General features: G+C 39.8%; 1 protein-coding gene across 13 annotated transcripts in view; it reads right to left on the minus strand.

The window, feature by feature from the left end:
• Positions 1 to 18524, minus strand: part of C7H6orf89 (chromosome 7 C6orf89 homolog) — a 65392-nt gene that overhangs the window by 41399 nt on the left and 5469 nt on the right. For 5 of the 13 annotated variants that reach the window (XR_012034358.1, XR_012034356.1, XM_072833226.1 and 2 more), the window contains exons 2-4: positions 16957 to 17052; positions 11207 to 11414; positions 10539 to 10752 (exon numbers count right to left, since the gene is read on the minus strand). Coding sequence is in view for 6 of the 13 variants with exons in the window: in XM_072833226.1 (XP_072689327.1) it covers positions 10539 to 10752; positions 11207 to 11414; positions 16957 to 17052 (518 nt within the window). In the remaining 7 variants the exon portion in view is untranslated. Of the gene's footprint in view, positions 1 to 10538; positions 10753 to 11206; positions 11415 to 15838; positions 15941 to 16956; positions 17053 to 18524 lie in introns of all 13 variants that reach the window. The other 8 variants (XR_012034351.1, XR_012034353.1, XM_072833230.1 and 5 more) reach the window with 4 other exon arrangements.

The following is an 18524-nucleotide window of genomic DNA, read 5'->3' on the forward strand; positions in this document are numbered from 1 at the left end:
GATCAAGTCCCATGTCGGGCTCCCCTCCCCGCATGGAGCCTGCTTCTCCCTCTGCCTGTGTCTCTGCTTCTCTCGTGAATAAATAAAATCTTTGAAAAAACAAACAAAAAAACCCCCAGTTTTATTGAGATTTAATTCCCAGACCATAAAATTAATTCACTTAAAGTACACAATTCAGCGGCACCTGAGTGGCTCAGTCAGTTAAGAGGCCAACTCTTGGCTTTAGCTCAGGTCATGATCTCAGGGTCCTGAGACTGAGCCCTAGAGTTGTGCTCTGCACTCAGTGGGGGGTATGCTTGAGATTCTCCCTCTGCCCCTCCCCCTGCTCACACTTTCAAATAAACAAATCTTAAAAAAAACAACATAAACCATATAGGGGCGCCTCAGTTGGTTAAGCATCTGCCTTCAGCTAGGGTCCTGGGATGGAGTCCCGCGTCAGGCTCCCAGCTCAGTGGGGAGCCCGCTTCTCCCTCTCCCTCTGCCCTTCTCCCCTCCTCATGCTCTCTCTTTCTCTCAAATGAATAAAGTTTAAAAAAAAAACTGTATAATTTAGTGGCTTTTAGTATATCCACAGAACTGTAATAACTATCACTATTACCTAATATTAAAACCATTACATAATATTAAAACATTTTCATCACCTTAAAAAGATATCCTATACCAGGATGCCTGGGTGGCTCAGCAGTTGAGCACCTGCCTTCAGCCCAGGGTGTGATCCTTAAGTCCCAGGATGGAGTCCCACATTGGGCTCCCTGCATGGAACCTGCTTCTCTCTCTGCCTATGTCTCTTCCTCTCTCCCTATGTCTCTCAAGAATTAAAAAAAAAAAAAAGAAAAAAAGATATCCTATACCTATTAAGACACTTTTCCCATTCTAACCCCTCTCCCGCCAGCCCTAAGCAACCATTAATCTTTTAGTCCCCAAGGATTTGCCTATTCTGGTATTTCAAATAAATGGAATCGTGCAATATATGGTCATTTGTGTCTGGCTTCTTTCGTTCAGCCTGTTTCCAAGGTTCATCCATCCTACGATGCATACTGGTTGCCCTTTTCTTTCTATTGCCAAGTAATATTCCATTACATGGATAAACTACATTTTTACCCTGGGGCTACTATGGACAACACTCCTGTGAATATTTGCATGCAAGTTTTTGTGGACATGTGTTTTCAATTCTTCTGTGTACATACCTAGGAGTGGAATGACTAGGTCATTTGGTAACTCTGTTTAATTTTCTGAGGAACTGCCAAACTGTTTTCCAAAGCAGCTGTACTATTTTACATTCCCATTATCTGCATATCCTTTTTGGAGAAATGTCTATTCAAATCTTTTGCCCATTTTTAATTGGGTTATTTCTCTTTCTACTATTGAACTTTAAGAAAATAAATTCTTGGAAAAGAAAAAAATAACAAGGAATTTGCTCTTCTAGATGTAAAAACAGCATTCTATAAAGCCACTGTAATTAAAAGAGTGTAGGCAAACTTCACTATTTACAGATTTCGATCTGTGAATTTGTCTATTCCCTGAAATTTATTTGTAATCCCAATCAATTCTTGTGGTGCTTTTGCAGGCATCCCCAGCCATGCAGGGCGGCAAATCTTAGCTGAGGTGGGTTAGCTGAAGTGGGTTTTCATTGCAACTCTCAAACTGTAAACAAGTGTCCTTTTTGCTATGTGCTGTTACATTCTTTGCATTTTTATTATGATTTTGCTGTTTAGAATGGTTCCCAAGGAGGCTATCATTTGTGAGGATACTGGCATATGGGAACTCCCGGTACTTTCTGCTTAATTTTGCTGTGAACCCAAAACTGCTCAACAAGTAGTTTGTTAATTAAAAAGGGGCCTCTGAGCATAGTGCAAATGAAAGTACTCTCTAGCATTCCCAAGTGTAAGCAAGCTATGTGATGTGCCTTACAGAGAAAATACACCTGTTAGATAAGCTTTTTTTAGGCATGAGTTATAGTGCTGTTGACCGTGAACTCTATGTTAATGAGCCAACAATCTATATTAAATAAAGTATCTTTAAACAAAAACATACATAAAACAAAAGTCAAGTATTCATCAATTGATGAAAATGTACCTAGACATTCTCAGGAACCTAACTCTGATTTCCCCTAAGGGCAATAAGTCAATATGCACTAATTCACTGTTTGCCAGGACTTTACAGAACATAACTACAGAAAATAATGAGAATCAACTGTATTATTTTATAAAGCAACAGACAAAAAGTTGGCAGGGACTTTATATAACATAACCATAGCAAATAATGAGAACTATGTTCTAATAAAGTAACAGACAAAAAGTTTAATAAAACCAAATGAAGATGGGATCCCTGGGTGGCTCAGCGGTTGAGTGCCTGCCTTCAGCCCAGGGCGTGATCCTGGAGACCTGGGATCGAGTCCCACATCGGGCTCCCTGCATGGAGCCTGCTTCTCCCTCTGCCTGTGTCTCTGCCTCTCTCTCTCTCTCTCTCACGAATGAATAAATAAAATCTTAAAAAAAAAAAAATGAAGAATGCAGTTAACAAATCCAGTATAGGGGTCCCTGGGTGGCTCAATGATTTAGCATCTGCCTTTGGCCCAGGGCATGATCCTGAGTCCCCGGATCAAGTCCCACATCCAGCTCTCTGCATGTAGCCTGCTTCTCCCTCTGCCTGTGTCTCTGCCTCTCTCTCTGTCTCTCATGAATAAATAAAATCTTTAAAAACAAAACAAAACATATCCAGTACACACACACACACACACACACGAGAATATTTAATTTGTAATAAAGGTCAATTTTAATTCAGTGGAAAAAGTACAGATACAGTAAATGATGTTGGGACAAGTAGCCACCTATTTGGAAGAAAATAAAGTTTGATCCTTTTCACTATACACTGAAATAAATTCTAGATAAAGATTTAAATGGATAAAACAAATTTTTAAAAATAGAGCGAAGTATGAGATGATTCTTATAATTTTGGGAGAAATAAAGGCTTCCTAAGCAAGACACTAACAAGATGCCACGAAGAAAAAATGGGCAGATTGAGCCAATATTTGCAGATGAGGCAAAGAACATCTCTAATGTATAATGAACTATTTATTTAAATATTTTATTTATTTATTTGAGAGACAATAAGAGAGCCGGAGCAGAGGAGGGAAGCAGAAGTAAAAAGAGACTCCCTGCTGAGCAGGGGGCCCAATGTAGGGCTCCATTACAGGACTCTTGGATCACGATCCATGCTGAAGGCCGACACTTAACTGACTGAGCCACCCAGGTGCCCCAGAGCTCCTATTTAATAAAAAATATTAAAAGGGCAAAAGATATAAGTAATTCACAGAAAAACAAATATAAATGGCTTATAAAACACATGAAAAAGACACCCAACTCCAGAATAATCAAAGAAATGCAACTTAAAATAAGATATCATTCTTTAGTTTTCTAACTGGCAAAACAATGCCAATATCCAGTGCACATATGCTGTTAATGAAAGTACACATTAGTATAAGTTTATGAAGACAATTTAGGGTAGTATTTATTAAAATCTAAAATGTGCAAAAAAATTAAATAAATAAATAAAATGTGCATGCCCTTTGGCACAGTTGTTCTTTTTTTTTAATAATTTTTTTTATTTTTTTGAAATTTTTTTATTTATTTATGATAGTCACAGAGAGAGAGAGAGAGAGAGAGAGAGGCAGAGACACAGGCAGAGGGAGAAGCAGGCTCCATGCACCAGAAGCCCGACGTGGGATTCGATCCCGTGTCTCCAGGATCGCGCCCTGGGCCAAAGGCAGGCGCCAAACCGCTGCGCCACCCAGGGATCCCTGGCCCAGTTGTTCTAAGAATTTCTTACAGAAATAATAGTACAAGTATATAAAAATTATATATATGAATGTCCCAGGTGCATTTTTTTTATAATAGAAAAAAAAAGGACAAAAAAAAACCTCTCTAGAAACTTAAATTATGGGATATTCACGAATAGAATATAAAATCCTGAAAAGTGTATATATTGCATTGAATAGATCTCCCAAAATTCAAGTCCTTCTGGAATGTCAGAATGTGACCACAATTGGAAATAGGATCTTTGCAGATGTAACTAATTAAGATGAAGTCATCCTGAAGTAAATCTAATTTAAATGGTATCCCTATAAAAAGATGAGAGGACACACAAAGACACACAGAGGAAAAAAGGCCACATAAAGATGGACACAGAGATGGGGTTATGTTACCACAGCTAGGGAACACCACAGATTACTGGCAACCACCAATAGCTGGAAGAGGCAAAAAAGAATCCTCCCTAGAGGGAGTATAGCCTTACTAACATCTTGATTTTGGACTTCACGCTTAACAGAAGTGTGAGAGAAGAATTTCTGTTGTATTAAGCCATCCAACCTGTGGTACTCACTGGAAGTATGAACATAAGTGCTTTTCCTATGTTGCATGTACCAAAATATCTTACATTTATATATGTTAAGTATACTTATCTATATAGCCATGGAAAAATTCAGGAGTATGTATATCAAATTATTACCAGCAGTTAGCTACATAAAGGAATTAGAGGGATCAAGAGGAATTTCCTTATTAAAAGTATATTTTTAAAAATAAAAATCTTAGGGGTGCCTGGATGGCTCAGTGGGTTAAGCATCTGCCTTTAGCTCAGGTCATGATCCCAGTCCTGGGATCAAACCCTGCATCAGGCTTTCTGCTCAGTGGGGAGTCTGCTGCTTCCCCTCTGATCTCTCTCACTCTTGCTCTCTCTCAAATAATAAAAAATCTTAAAAAAAAAACAATAAAAATCTTATACCTCTTCATTGTCTTTGTTTGTGTCCCATGTATTCTCCAAATAAAAATTTCTTTGAAGACCATGAAAACTTAAGCTGAGGATATCAACTACAAAATGTAGAGTTCAGTCATCTTAGAAGAAGGGAAGGCCTCTGAAGTGGTACCTGACAGGAGCAGAGACACTGGCCAAGCTGGTAGCCAGCAAAGGAAAAGGGGAAGTGATGAGGAAAAAGGATCACTGGAAGGGGGTAGCTTATGCCATCCATCTGAATTAGGGAAGCCAAACTTCACGGGGAAGAGCTACTTTTGATCTCTCTACAGCCTTGAGATCACCAAGGTAGATAAAGAATGTGCTTGTATTTTTGTGGGAAGGGATTGGGGAATGGCCAGGTAATAAATTGTCTGGGTATATGTGGGGGTGTACGGTTGGGGCTCCTTTTTCTCTTTCCCGTAAAATCCCCAACAGCAAAAGGAAAAGTACCCACACTCCCAATCTGGCCTCCATCTATCTGAAAAGGCTTCATCTGATGCATTCTCTATACATCTGGCTGGAACCATCACACTGCAAAGTGAGCAAAATCTCTCCCTGGAAAATAGCCAACAGCACATAGCAGACCATCCCATGTCATTCCTGTACACAGGTCTTCTTCAGCCACCTTACATGCTGTATCTCTTCTTTCTAGTCCTCTCTTTCTACCTATTCCCTCTTTGAGTAGCACCAGACAGATAGGCCTGCAGAAGTTGGGATGGTCATCACCCAACTTTCAATGTCTAAGGTTTCTTTATTTCAAATAACTTTAAACTAGCTGTTTTATATTTTAAAAAGGTGTGACAGGGATCCCTGGGTGGCGCAGCGGTTTGGCGCCTGCCTTTGGCCCAGGGCGCGATCCTGGAGACCCGGGATCGAATCCCACGTCGGGCTCCCTGGTACATGGAGCCTGCTTCTTCCTCTGCCTCTCTCTCTCTCTGTGACTATCGTAAATAAATTAAAAAATAAATAAATAAATAAATAAATAAATAAATAAATAAAAAGGTGTGACAGAGAAGTGAAATCCCACATATTACACACACACAGGAATATTACTCAATCATAAAAAGGATGAGAACTTGCCATTTGTGACAACACAGATGAACCTAGAGAGTAAATTATGCTAAGTGAAGTATTAAGTCAGGCAAAGACAAATACTCTAAGATTTCACTTACATGTGGAATCTAAAAAAAAAACAAAAAAAGTAGCAACAGACCCATAAATACAGAGAACAAACTGATGGTTGCTAGAGGAAAGAGGAGTGAGGGGGGACAGGCAAAATGGGTGAAGGAGACTGGGAGACACAGACTCCCAGTTATGGAGTGAATGAGTCACGGGGATGAAAGGCACAGCTTAGGGAATCCAGTCAATGGTAATGTAACGGCACAGTATGGGGACAGATGATAGCTACCCTTGTGGTGACCACAACATAACATACAGACTTGTTCAGTCACTGTGTTGTACACCTGAAACTAACATAATTATCATGTGTCAACTATATTTCTGTTTTTAAAAAATGGTCTCTAATTGTGAGACTTTGGTCAATCCTCTGGCACATCAGTCTCTTCATCTTTGAAACAATGGTTAACTACTCTGTGATTGTTGTGACAACTGAGAAAATACATGGCCGCTGATATACAGTAGGTGCTTGACACAGTTGCTATTATCCCCTCAAATTTTATTTGCAAATAAACGAATAGGATATTCCCTGAGGTCTGACTTTTCATCTTCAGGCACTGGCCTAGACTCTGATTAGGTCCTTAGTTCTAAGTCCATGAATGATCTGCTATTCTCACAACTCCTTCATACTACAAGATCTACGTTCATGGATGCATGAAGTTCCAATGCAGTTCAGATACAGAGATACACTTTCTCACTGTATATGAGGTCTCCTCAGTATAAATGGGTGTCATAATTAAAAATTATAGATGCCTAGGGGTGCCTGGCTGGCCCAGTCGGCAGAGCATGTGACTCCTTATCTCAGAGTTATGGGTTTGAGCCCCATGTTAGATGTAGATATTACTTAAAAATAAAATCTTTTTCAAAAAAAATTACAGATGCCTGAAGTAAACAAAATAATTTGGGCCGAACATGCAGGAGCCTGGCTTGGCTGAGGGTGAGACAGCAGGCAGTATGGCATGATGGAAAGAATACTAGAGTTAAGAAACAAAGGTTCAAGTACCAGTTTGGTATTTTGAGTTGGGTAAGCAAGTTACCTCCCCTCTCCTGTCCTCCATTTGCTCTTTACAAAATGGGGTTATGCACTAGATCCATGCTAAAGTTCCTTTTTAGCTCTAAGACTCAGCGATTCCATGGTAGGGTGAAAAATCAAGAGGATGGCTGGTAAGATCAAAGTGGATATAAAAATATGAGCCAGAGGGGGGTAAAACAAGAACTGAGAATTTGACTGAGAAGGGAAAACTATGAGTTAATAAGATAAAGGTTTCAAACAACAAGTCAAATATTACCCATAAGGGTGCAGACTGGGAAGATGAGCTGGGTTGAATGCCTAGGAAAAGACTAGATTGGGAAAATTCTAAAGAGCCAAGAGCTTAGCTTATCTTTGGATCTGTAGTATCAGCCACAAAACCTTGTTCCAGGCACTAGGGAGCTGAAATAAAGCTTCTGGTGAGCTGAGACAGAGTGCAGAACTCCCAAATCAACCTTTTTTCCCCCCAAAATCAACCGTTTCCCCCCCCCCCAAATAAAACTTAAAGCTAGATTCTTCAGGTATACTGTGTAGCTACACACTACCCCCAGCAGAAGCTAAGAGCTCAGACTCTGAGGATAGGATGCCAAATCATGGTTTCACGACTTACTAGCCTTGGGACTTTGGGCAAGTGACCTAATGTCACTGTACTTCGGTGTCTCCATCCTTAAAACGGGCATAAAACCAGAACTTACTTCACAGGGATATTGTAAAGATTAAATGAGGCAACATATGGAAAACCCTTTGAACAAGGTCTGGCATCGGTCAATACTAAGTAAGTGTCAGCTTATTTATTTTCTGCTACAGAGTGGGAGGATGACATGAGTCACTACAGAGTCACTTCATTTTTCGCATCAAGAGGATTCAGAAGCAGGGTTTCCTATCCAAGGCTGGAACCGAGAAAAAGAACCTTACTTCTGTTGCCTTTAGTTCCCCAGGTGGAGTCAAGAGGAAAAAGTACCAGAGGTCAGGAGGAAAGCTAGTACCATTGGTGGGGGTGCCTCGGGTACATCAGCACTGCATTGCCCTCCATCATTCTCAAAAGGCCACTGCAAAAAGTGTCAGATGACCAGGGGGTGGGGGGGATGGACAGACGGACAGATGACAGGTTACACAGACAAGCCAGCCTGTAGGAAATAATATGCTTGGGGGCCTTCCTTCAGGGTGCTGGATCTGTCATGCCATTCTCTCTACATTTATTTCAAAGTTATCACTAAGCAATCTTGAATAAAAGGCAGTTGTTTTTTGGTACCAAGACATTAGGAATAATAACTTTATTTTTTTCCTTTTCTAGCCCTCTTGCAGGCCCAGTTCCTATTTCTTGTACCTAATTCTCCCCAATATGTTTCTATTTACTCCTTATAATATATGCATTCTTTAGTTTCCTCCCAAATTATATGCAAAATACTATTAGTTTTACGTGGCCACAGCTTCCCAGAATGATTATACGCAGGAAAATATGGTGCATCAATATCCACATTTACAAGTAAAAGCAGCACTTTTAATAGAGTCAACAACATTAGAGCTAAAACCACACCCTTCCAATGCTTTCTCTTTACAACTGAGCTTCAAGGAGTCATTTTATTTCCATCTGCAAGGCAAAATATTCATTTGGAGTAGACCCAACAGTTAGGCTTGCTGATGAGACGCTAAGGTTTCTTGAATTATTAGACTCTGATTTAGAGAATAAGGAATCATGGTCCAACAACTCTCACTTCTTAATTCAATAGCCTGTGGAAATTTCCCTTATAGGATGGGGAGAAAAGAAAGTAACTACCATCAGCTTGGTGCTAAACACCGCTGACTTCATCTCTGTGTGCCAAAGAGCAGAAGATACCTTGAGGGAGGCAGTGAGAGGAAGACTAGAAAGGAGGCTGATGCATGTGAGGAAGCACCATAGACTGGCCTGACAAGTTTCTCTGGATCTTTCCCTCACGTGCTCTGGACCTTCCTGATAAGGGTGTTGGAAACATCTTTTTTTTTTTAAGCTTTGTTGATGCCTTTTTTTTTTTTTTTTTGGATGACATTTGAAAAACAACCCTAATTTATACCTGGAATTAAAAACTTTCTATATATGAGCTAATTAAGGAAAAAAAAAACCTCACGAGGCTTTTTGTCTTATGTTCCTTCCCTCTGATTTTAGTATAATTTTGGATATCTTTCCATAATTTCCTCCCTCGAGTATACAAAAATAGCTTTCAAAGAAGACTCAGTCCAAGTGATCTTTATGACAGACTAGATCTTGGCTTAAAGAGTGGCATTATAGGGGGATCCCTGGGTGGCTCAGCGGTTTAGCGCCTGCCTTCAGCCCAGGGTGTGATCCTGGAGTCCTGGGATCGAGTACCACATCAGGCTCCCTGCGCGGAGCCTGCTTCTCCCTCTGCCTGTGTCTCTGCCTCTCTCTCTCTCTCTCTGTGTCTCTCATGAATAAATAAATAAAATCTTTAAAAAAATAAATAAAATAAAGAGTGGTATTATAAAGCGTAACTTCCAATAGGAAATTTTGCTGGAAACAACACTGAAGAGGAAACATACTTCCTAAGCCTAAAGGTTTCAGAACACAGTTACACAAAAAGTTCTGAAATCCATCTGTGAAATTAATCTACATATTCCTTCATATAGGCAATAAGATTAACACAAACAAAATAATAAAATCCCCCCTTCTTTCTCAAAAAGTAAATTTCAAGTCTTATATTATGCTATTCTCAAAAGGAAAGTCTCAAATGGTGTGTCAGACTAGAAATTCCTGTGCTGCAACTGATGGCACCATTACTAAGTTTAAGTGCCTCTTAAGTCCAATTGATTGGCCAAAATGAACACTTCAGAGTATTAAATAAGCACACTGTGAAACAGAGAAAAGACTAAACTAAAAGACCATGACAAAATGGGACAAAAACCTAGTCCAACAGGCAAGGACTATTAGAGGACCTGGTTAAAAGTAAACTGGACTCAGATGCTTTCAGTAAATCAAGAGCTATTTATTAAAATGTCTATTACGGGGGATCCCTGGGTGGCGCAGCGGTTTGGCTGCCTGCCTTTGGCCCAGGGCGCGATCCTGGAGACCCGGGATCGAATCCCACGTCGGGCTCCCCGTGCATGGAGCCTGCTTCGGGCTCCCGGTGCATGGAGCCTGCTTCTCCCTCTGCCTCTCTCTCTCTGTGTGTGACTATCATGAATAAATAAAAATAAAAAAAAATATATCTATTACGGAGAGGGTACACAGGGGAGAAAAGGATGAATAAGACAGGTTCAGATCCTTCCTATAAACAAAAACACTCCTCTCTATCACATGTGCTTTGGAATCAGGGGGTTTGAATATGGCTCCCCCAGAAGTGTTTTTCTGGCAAGTTTCTTAATCTCTCTGAGCCTCAGTTTCTCAATCTGCAAAACAGGGATAATAAAACCCATCCCACAGTTTTGGTGGGGACTGAATTAAATGAGACAAGATAGGGAAAGTGTCTTTCATTAGATGTCAATACATGATACTCCTTTCCCATTGTATACTGTCAAGAAAGCTGATAAGTAGTAAAATGCAGCATTCTACCTGGAAAGAGTCTGTCTTCATCACCCCCATGCAGAGGAACTCCCTTATTTTCTGGCATATACTTCTTGGCAATGGGCAAGGACATCAGCCGGATGTGATGGATGAGTGAGCGCCAGGTGTGAGCTCCAGAAAGCACCGGTTCAGGTGGTAATGGGCTGAAAGGTTGAATCACAAAGTAGGCAGTGAGCAAGATTAATCCCAGGGTTACAAGGACCTATAAGGAAAGACAGGGAAAGGATTAATGATTGTCTCCAGAAACAAAATACTTTAATGCCAAGGAAAAAACCGACCTCTTCTATTATTTCCAATGTGCCTTAGGAACTAATCCATTTTCATAAACAAGCTATTTACATTCACTTCTGAAAACATTTAAAGTTTGAGAACTATGAGGATTGCAAGGCTCCCCAAGCTTCTATCATATGACCTGGGGCTATGTCCACCATTAAAAACTACACACAAATACAGTCTAACTATACATAGCTTTCATCTAGGATACTTAACAAAATAGTCAAGTTTCCTAGAAACACATGGTAACAAAGGCATTTGTTTATTTATTTATTCCCAGAACAATGAAGGTTCAGTGGTGGAATAGCCAACAGCAGTTTTGGGAGAGAAAGTTGAAGAGTTTGTGCTCTGTAAGGTATCTCCACATCGGAACACATTTTTACCTTATAAATCGCTATCAGAAGAGGATACTGGGGCGGCCCCCTCTGAGGTTCATTCTTTTCCAGCAGCTGTCGGATAAATTTTTCAATTGCCTTCTCTGACATGCCACACTGATGGCCTGTTTGTCTCACCAGATCAACAGTCTCTGAAAGTTTGTCATAAATGCTGAGCTCATTGGCAGCAAGATCCATGTCTTCCAATACAAAATCCCTGAGAGAAAGAAAATAAAATGTAAAAAGGAGGATGGTTTATTTCAAGTACTTCCTCCTCAAAGCTCCTTCCTTTAGAAAGGTGCTTCCTGACTACCTACGGAGCAGGACCAACTTTGTTTTTCCCAACCCACTGCAGGCCAATGATGTTTTGCTTTTTTTTTTTTTTTTTTTTAATATTTTATTTATTCATGAGAGACAGAAAGAGAGGCAGAGACACAGGCAGAGGGAGAAGCAGGCTCTATGCAGGGAGCCCAACGTGGGACTAGATGCCTGGTCCCCAGGATCACGCCCCAGGGTGAAGGCGGCGCTAAACCTTTGAGCCACCCGGGCTGCCCCAGGCCAATGCTTTTTAAGCATTCCTTAATTGTGAGCTAGTAACAGTTTTAAGGACCAGCACCAGTTGCCACACACTTTGAGCAGTACTAGTCTAGAGCACAATAAATCCCTAATAGCATTCTGAAACATTAGTGCCGTCCAAAATGACTGCTGAAACCAAAATGACTGCTGAAACCAATCACAAGAGGTCCGCTACTGGTAATTTACTTGAATAAAAAGAAATGCAATATGGAGTGTTGTTGATTTTATTTCTTGGGCATTTACATAAGATATGCCTTTTAGCAACATAGAGGGAGGAACTAATCACTGAAAGCCAGATTTACTGTGGGGAACATGCTGATATGCTTTGTTACTGGCAGAGCAAGAATTCCAGGCAACACAAAAACCATGGCTCTGGGACTCTTCAGACCTTGCAGGTTGCAGTCCTCATGCTTTTCTGCAAATAGGATTTTAGACAATAAAGAGCCTTTTATTTGTATTTCTATATACTTAAAAGACCTAAGATCTTTCATTTCAAAATTCAACTTGTTCTCATAGTTACTTCAGAGCAAAATTGTTTCACAGTGGCCATTGAGAATAAAAGGTAAAAATCAAAGTGGTAAAGTAGAATACTCACTTGTAACATCTGTAAAATGCAATTAAATAGTTCTTTTTAAAAAAGTGTTTCTTACAAAACAGTATTTTCCTTCATTTACAGAAGGAAAAATAGTACTTGGGATTTATGCTCTCTTCTATTGGTCTTTTTCTCTCTTAAATGTAAAGGTCCTTTTATCTCACATACTTCAATCCCAAAGTACTTCTAACCCCAAACAGCACTGACATGGTACAATTCTATTTTTTTTTTAGTAAGGAGATGCTGCCCCCTGTAGAGCAGAGGACAACAGTCTTTGGAGCTCAGTGGAGAAAAGCAGGCCCGCAGTGCCACCAACCAGCAAGCCCTCAGCCTATCTCCCCCTCTGGCAGCGCCTCCTGGACTGTTTGGTTCTCTTTAGGACTATTAACTCTTTAGTTCACTAGTTTTCATTAGAATCACCTGGAGAGTTTTTAATGAACGCTCATACCAGGGCCTCAACCCAAACCAATTAAATCAGAATCAGACTTCTAATGGTGAATTAACAGGCAGGGAATATCAACTTTGGGGAATTGGTTTGGGAGGGGAGAACACCCCACACCCAAAGAGGCTAAATCCCTTCTCCAAAGTCTTTGCTCTTGCTCAGTGTATGGTTTTTGTTTGTTTGTTTTTTAAGATTTCATTCATTGATTCATGAGACACACACACAGAGAGGCAGAGACACAGGCAGAGGGAGAAGCAGGCTCCATGCAAGGAGCCTGACGACGTGGGACTTGATCCCGGGTCTCCAGGATCACGCCCTGAGCGCCTAACCGCCAAGCCACCTGGGCTGCCCTGGTGTGTTTTTTATAGGCTTTCATTTCAAGGTTCGGATAAAAGGATGGTATAAACTCTTTTTAAAAATGTGTATTTTCAACAAATGGTGCTGAGACAACTAGTTATCTACATGCAAAAGAATGTGAAGTAGGACCCTTTCTTCTACCATACACAAAAAGTAACTCAAAATGGATCAAAGACATAAACTTAACTGAAACTATAAACTCTTAGAAGAAAACATAGGGGAAAATCTTCATGACATTGGATTAGGCAATGGTTTCTTAGGGCACCAAAAGCATAAGCAGCAAAAGAAAAAAATTACATTAAATTAAATTAAATTAAATTAAATTAAAATTTAACAATTTTTGTACTGCAAATGATACCATTTAGGAAAAGTGAAATGACAACCCAAAGAATGGGAGAACATATTTGCAAACCATATATCTGATAAGAGACTGGTATTCAAACATTTTTTTTTTATTTTTTTAATTTATTTATGATAGGCACACAGTGAGAGAGAGAGAGGCAGAGACACAGGCAGAGGGAGAAGCAGGCTCCATGCACCGGGAGCCCGACGTGGGATTCGATCCCGGGTCTCCAGGATCGCGCCCTGGGTCAAAGGCAGGCGCCAAACCGCTGCGCCACCCAGGAATCCCAAGAGACTGGTATTCAAAGTACAAAAAGAATTATTACAACTCAATAATAGATGACCCAATTTTAAAATGGGCAAAGGATGTGAATAGACATTTCTCCAAAGAAGATACACAAATGGCCAATAAATTCATGAAATGATGTTCAACATCATTAGCCATCAAGGAAATACAAATCAAAACCACAAAGACACCACTTCACAACCACTGGGATGGCTATAATCAAAAAGTCAGATAATAAGTTGGCAAAGATGTTGAGCACCCGGAACCCTTGTACGCTGCTGGTGGGAATATGATATGGTACAGCTACTTTGGAAAACAGTTTGACAGTTTCTCAAAAATTTAAACACAGAGTTATCATATGATCCAGTAATTCCACTTGTATGAACCCAAGAGAACTTAAAACATATTTCCACATAAAAACTTGTACAAGAATATCATATCCAAGCAGCATTATTCATAATAGCTCAAAAATAAAAGCAATCTAAATATCCATGAACTACTAAATGGATGGATAAAATGTGGTATATCCATACAATGAAATACTATTGGACAATAAAAATGAATAAAGTATGGGATCCCTGGGTGGCTCAATGGTTTAGCACCTGCTTTCGGCCCGGGGCGTGTTCCTGGGGTCCTGGGATAGAGTCACGAGTCGGGCTCCCTGCGTGGAGCCTGCTTCTCCCTCTGGCTGTGTCTCTGCCTCTCTCTCTCTCTCACATGAATGAATAAATAAAATCTTTTTAAAAAAATGAATAAAGTATTGATATATGCTACAACATAGGTGAACCTTGAAAATACTACGCTAAGTGGAAGAAGACAGTCACAAAAGATCACATAATGCTACATCAATAAAATGCAAAAAAGTCAAGAACAGAGGCGATCTATAGAGACAGGAAGTAATAAGTGGTTATCCAGGGGAGAGACAGGAGAAGAATGGGGAGTGTTAGTAAATACAGGGTCTCTTTCTAGAGTGAGAAAAATGTTCTAAACTGAAATTGTGGTGATAGGGGCATCCCAGGTGGCTCAGCGGTTTAGCGCTGCCTTTAGCCCAGGGTGTGATCCTGGAGACCCGGGATCGAGTCCCACGTCGGGCTCCCTGCATGGAGCCTGCTTCTCCCTCTGCCTGTCTCTCTGTGTCTCTCATGAATGAATAAATAAAATCTTTAAATAAATAAATAAATAAATAAATAAATAAATAAATAAATAAATAGATTGTGGTGGTAGTTGCACAACTTTGTGAGTATACTAAAAATATGCTAAAAATGTACACTGAATTATACATTTCAAATGGGTGAATTTTATGGCATATAAAGCTCCATAAAGACATTTAAAAAATGTGTATTTCTAGAATTTGAACCTAAGCTTGTTGTGGTATTTATTACACTACACTGCTATGATCTAAGTCACTTGGTCTATATCCTCATCTAAAAAATAAAAGGACTAAACTAAGGTTTTCAAAGTCTCCTTTGGCTCTAAAATTTTAAGAGTAAATGAAGACTTCAGGAAGTAGAAAAAATTCAATTCATTAGAAACTAAAGACTAGTGCTGAACTGCATTCCTATGTTACCACTTCCTGTTATGCCATCCTATATACCAGGCACAGTGAAAAATTATCTTAATAAATTATCACATCAATCCCAGAAGGTAGGTGTGATTTTTTTTAAGTTTTTAATTTTAATTCCAGTATAGTTAACATACAGTGTTCTATCAGTTTCAGGTGTACAATATGATTCAAGAATTGTATACATTACCCAGTGCTCATCATAGTTAAGTGTACTTTTAATCTCCTTCATCTTTTTACCCCACCCACCCCACCAACCTCCCCTCTGGCATGCCTCAGTTTGTTCTCTATAGTTAAGAGTCTGATTTTTGTTTTGTCTCTTTCTTTGCTTTCTTTGTTTTGCCAAAAGGTAGGTGTGATTAATCCCATTTCACAGATATTGAAACTAAGACTCGAAAGGTTCCATAACTTGCTGGGATGTGAAGTCAGGTGTGCCTGACTTCAGGGCTGATGCTTTTAATCTTTATGTATGCTGCCTCCCTTACCAAGTATTTTCCTATTCTGAGCTGGTGCAGAAACCACACTGTGTCGCTCGATTATCAAAACTGAGTGGTTGAGAACTGGAAAAGTGACAACTACAATGATTCCTGGAAAAAGAATAAAGCAGCAACTTATTACAATATTTTCCATATCATGATTTTGTGACTAGTGATTCTAGAGACAGCATTTTTCTGTTGAAATTAACAAGGACATTCTAGGCAAGCAAGCAAAGATAATGTTCATTCAAACAAACTACAATTAATTACCCAACAATATCCAGTCAAAATCCATTAAAATTCAGTAAAAAAAAAAAAAAAAAAAAAAACCAGAAAAGAGAGCAGTGAGAATTCTAGAAAAAATTTCAGTAAAAAATTTTAAAATGTTGGAAGGTGGAGCAAATGTAGGTATCCCTCAGGCAGAAAAAAACATCATATTAGTGTGCCTTTAGGAGAACCGTGAAGGGAACAAAAGTGTAAGCGAGGAGAGCCAACTACCATCTTTTCTGATGACTATTTCACAACTTTCATAAATCTCCGCCTAATTTTAATATACATAAACATCTCACTAGACTCCCAGTCTGTATTGCAAAAACAATGGGATTTTTTTTTTTTTTTGTAATTCAAGTAATTTTTTGTAATTCAATACAATGGCATTACGATACTGAATATATTTTTGCAAGCTGTACATCCTTCTTCCTGGACATTCTGACATATTTCCCAAGTTACTGGAAGGGGCATTACTAATAATTTCATAAAGTTTTTAAGAGCACATGGGGATCTTCATAAGAAGCCCTTCTTTCGGCTTTGGTTAGACCAGTGGTCCTCAACGGGGGTGATTCTGGACAGACGACATTTGGAAAGTCTGGAGACATTTTTGGTGTTCACATTTGAGGGGTACTGGCATCTAGTAGATATGATGTTAATTAAATACACACAAATAATGTTTCTTTGGGTTGGGATTTCATACTAGCAAAGCAGCACCCTTGCTGTAATCTGAAAGTTGGCCCTCAACACAATGATTTATATTACAAAAAAAAAAAAAAGTCAAACACCAAGTCATGACTAAGAAACAAGTATCAGGGGACTGACTGTAATCAGTTGAGCCTTGACGGCAATCCCTTTACCTCCAGAAAGAAAGAAGATCCAACTCTGGCAGGAATGAACTTTGCCACAGAGGGAAGTTCCAAAGAGTGAGCTTGACTCCCAACAGTGGCTTACACCTGCAAGGGCACAGGCAGGGTCACTAGCAGAATTATGACAATCAAGGTATCATGCACTACCCTAGACATAATAAATTGCCAGAACCTCTGAGAGTGGGACCCAGGTGCAGAAGTATTCAAGCTCTTCCCTGTTGATTAAAGGCACACCCTCAATTAGGAGACACTGCTTTAGAACAGCAGGTCTCAACTAGGGGTGATTTTATTCTCTGGGGGACATCTGGCAAAGTCTGAAGATATTTTAGATTGTCAAAACTGGAGGGGCACCCCTGGCATCTAGGCGGTAAAGACTAAACGTCCTACAGGGACAGGCCCCCATAACAAAGAACTGTCCCACTCAAACTGGTTAAGAGTGCTAAGGTTAAGAAATATTGCTTTCAAGGGAGGCCAGGGTGGAGATGAGGGGGGAGGTAAACTAGGAGGCTGTTCACTTCAGAAGGAGCATCTAAGGAATAGAAGGAAGCCACTGACAGCTCTGATGAGATGTTCTCCACAATTCCTTCTGGGTCTCAGTCTAGAAAAAAAACAGGACAGAGGCACAGCTGATAGAATGACTCTGACAGAACTTACCAATAAAAATGATTTAAAGCAGAAAATAGATTAAGAGGTCAGACTGCTTTGTCCTGTTTAATACAGAATTCCTTTATAGTTATAAATACATCCTAAACACTGATTTGACATCACCCAGGAGGTTCTTAGTTTTCCAAACTAAACAGCTGTGCCAACTACGCAACTCTGAGACGCAATATTGATGTATCTAGCTAAAACATGAAAGGAGAAATGCTATAATTCAAAAAGAAAGTTTCAAAAGTCCATCTAAATAAGTCCTAATTAGGGGCGCCTGGGTGGCTCAGTTGGTTAAGCATCTACCTTCAGCTCAGGTCATGATCCTGGGGTCCTGGGATTGAGCCCTGCATCAGGTTCCCTGCTCCCTCTGCCCTACCCTTCCACTCCCCTCTGCTTGCTTTCTCTCTCTCAAATAAATAAAATCTTTAAAAAATATAAATATGTCCTAATCTTCAATAGTAGGGGCAATATCCAGAGTAATATTAAATTTTCTTTTCTAGTACTAGGTTCTTTAGTACTATGCTAGCTATGCAGTTTGATAATCCATTCCTCAGTTTTAGGAACAAATTCCATTCTATTTTATCCATTGATTCCCATCAATTGAAGATGTTCTACTAAAAGGAAAAACATGAGGCCTTTGGATTGTGATAAAAATCACTAAGAAAAAATAAACATCGGGATCCCTGGGTGGCGCAGCGGTTTAGCGCCTGCCTTTGGCCCAGGGCGCGATCCTGGAGACCCGGGATCGAGTCCCACGTCGGGCTCCCGGTGCATGGAGCCTGCTTCTCCCTCTGCCTGTGTCTCTGCCTCTCTCTCTCTCTGTGTAACTATCATAAATAATAAATAAAAATTAAAAAAAAAAGAAAAAAGAAACATCATATTAAAAGGAAAAATAGCTGATGAATATT

Source organism: Canis lupus, chromosome 7 (genome assembly GCF_048164855.1).
Source record: "Canis lupus baileyi chromosome 7, mCanLup2.hap1, whole genome shotgun sequence".
Taxonomy (NCBI): Eukaryota; Metazoa; Chordata; class Mammalia; order Carnivora; family Canidae; genus Canis; species Canis lupus.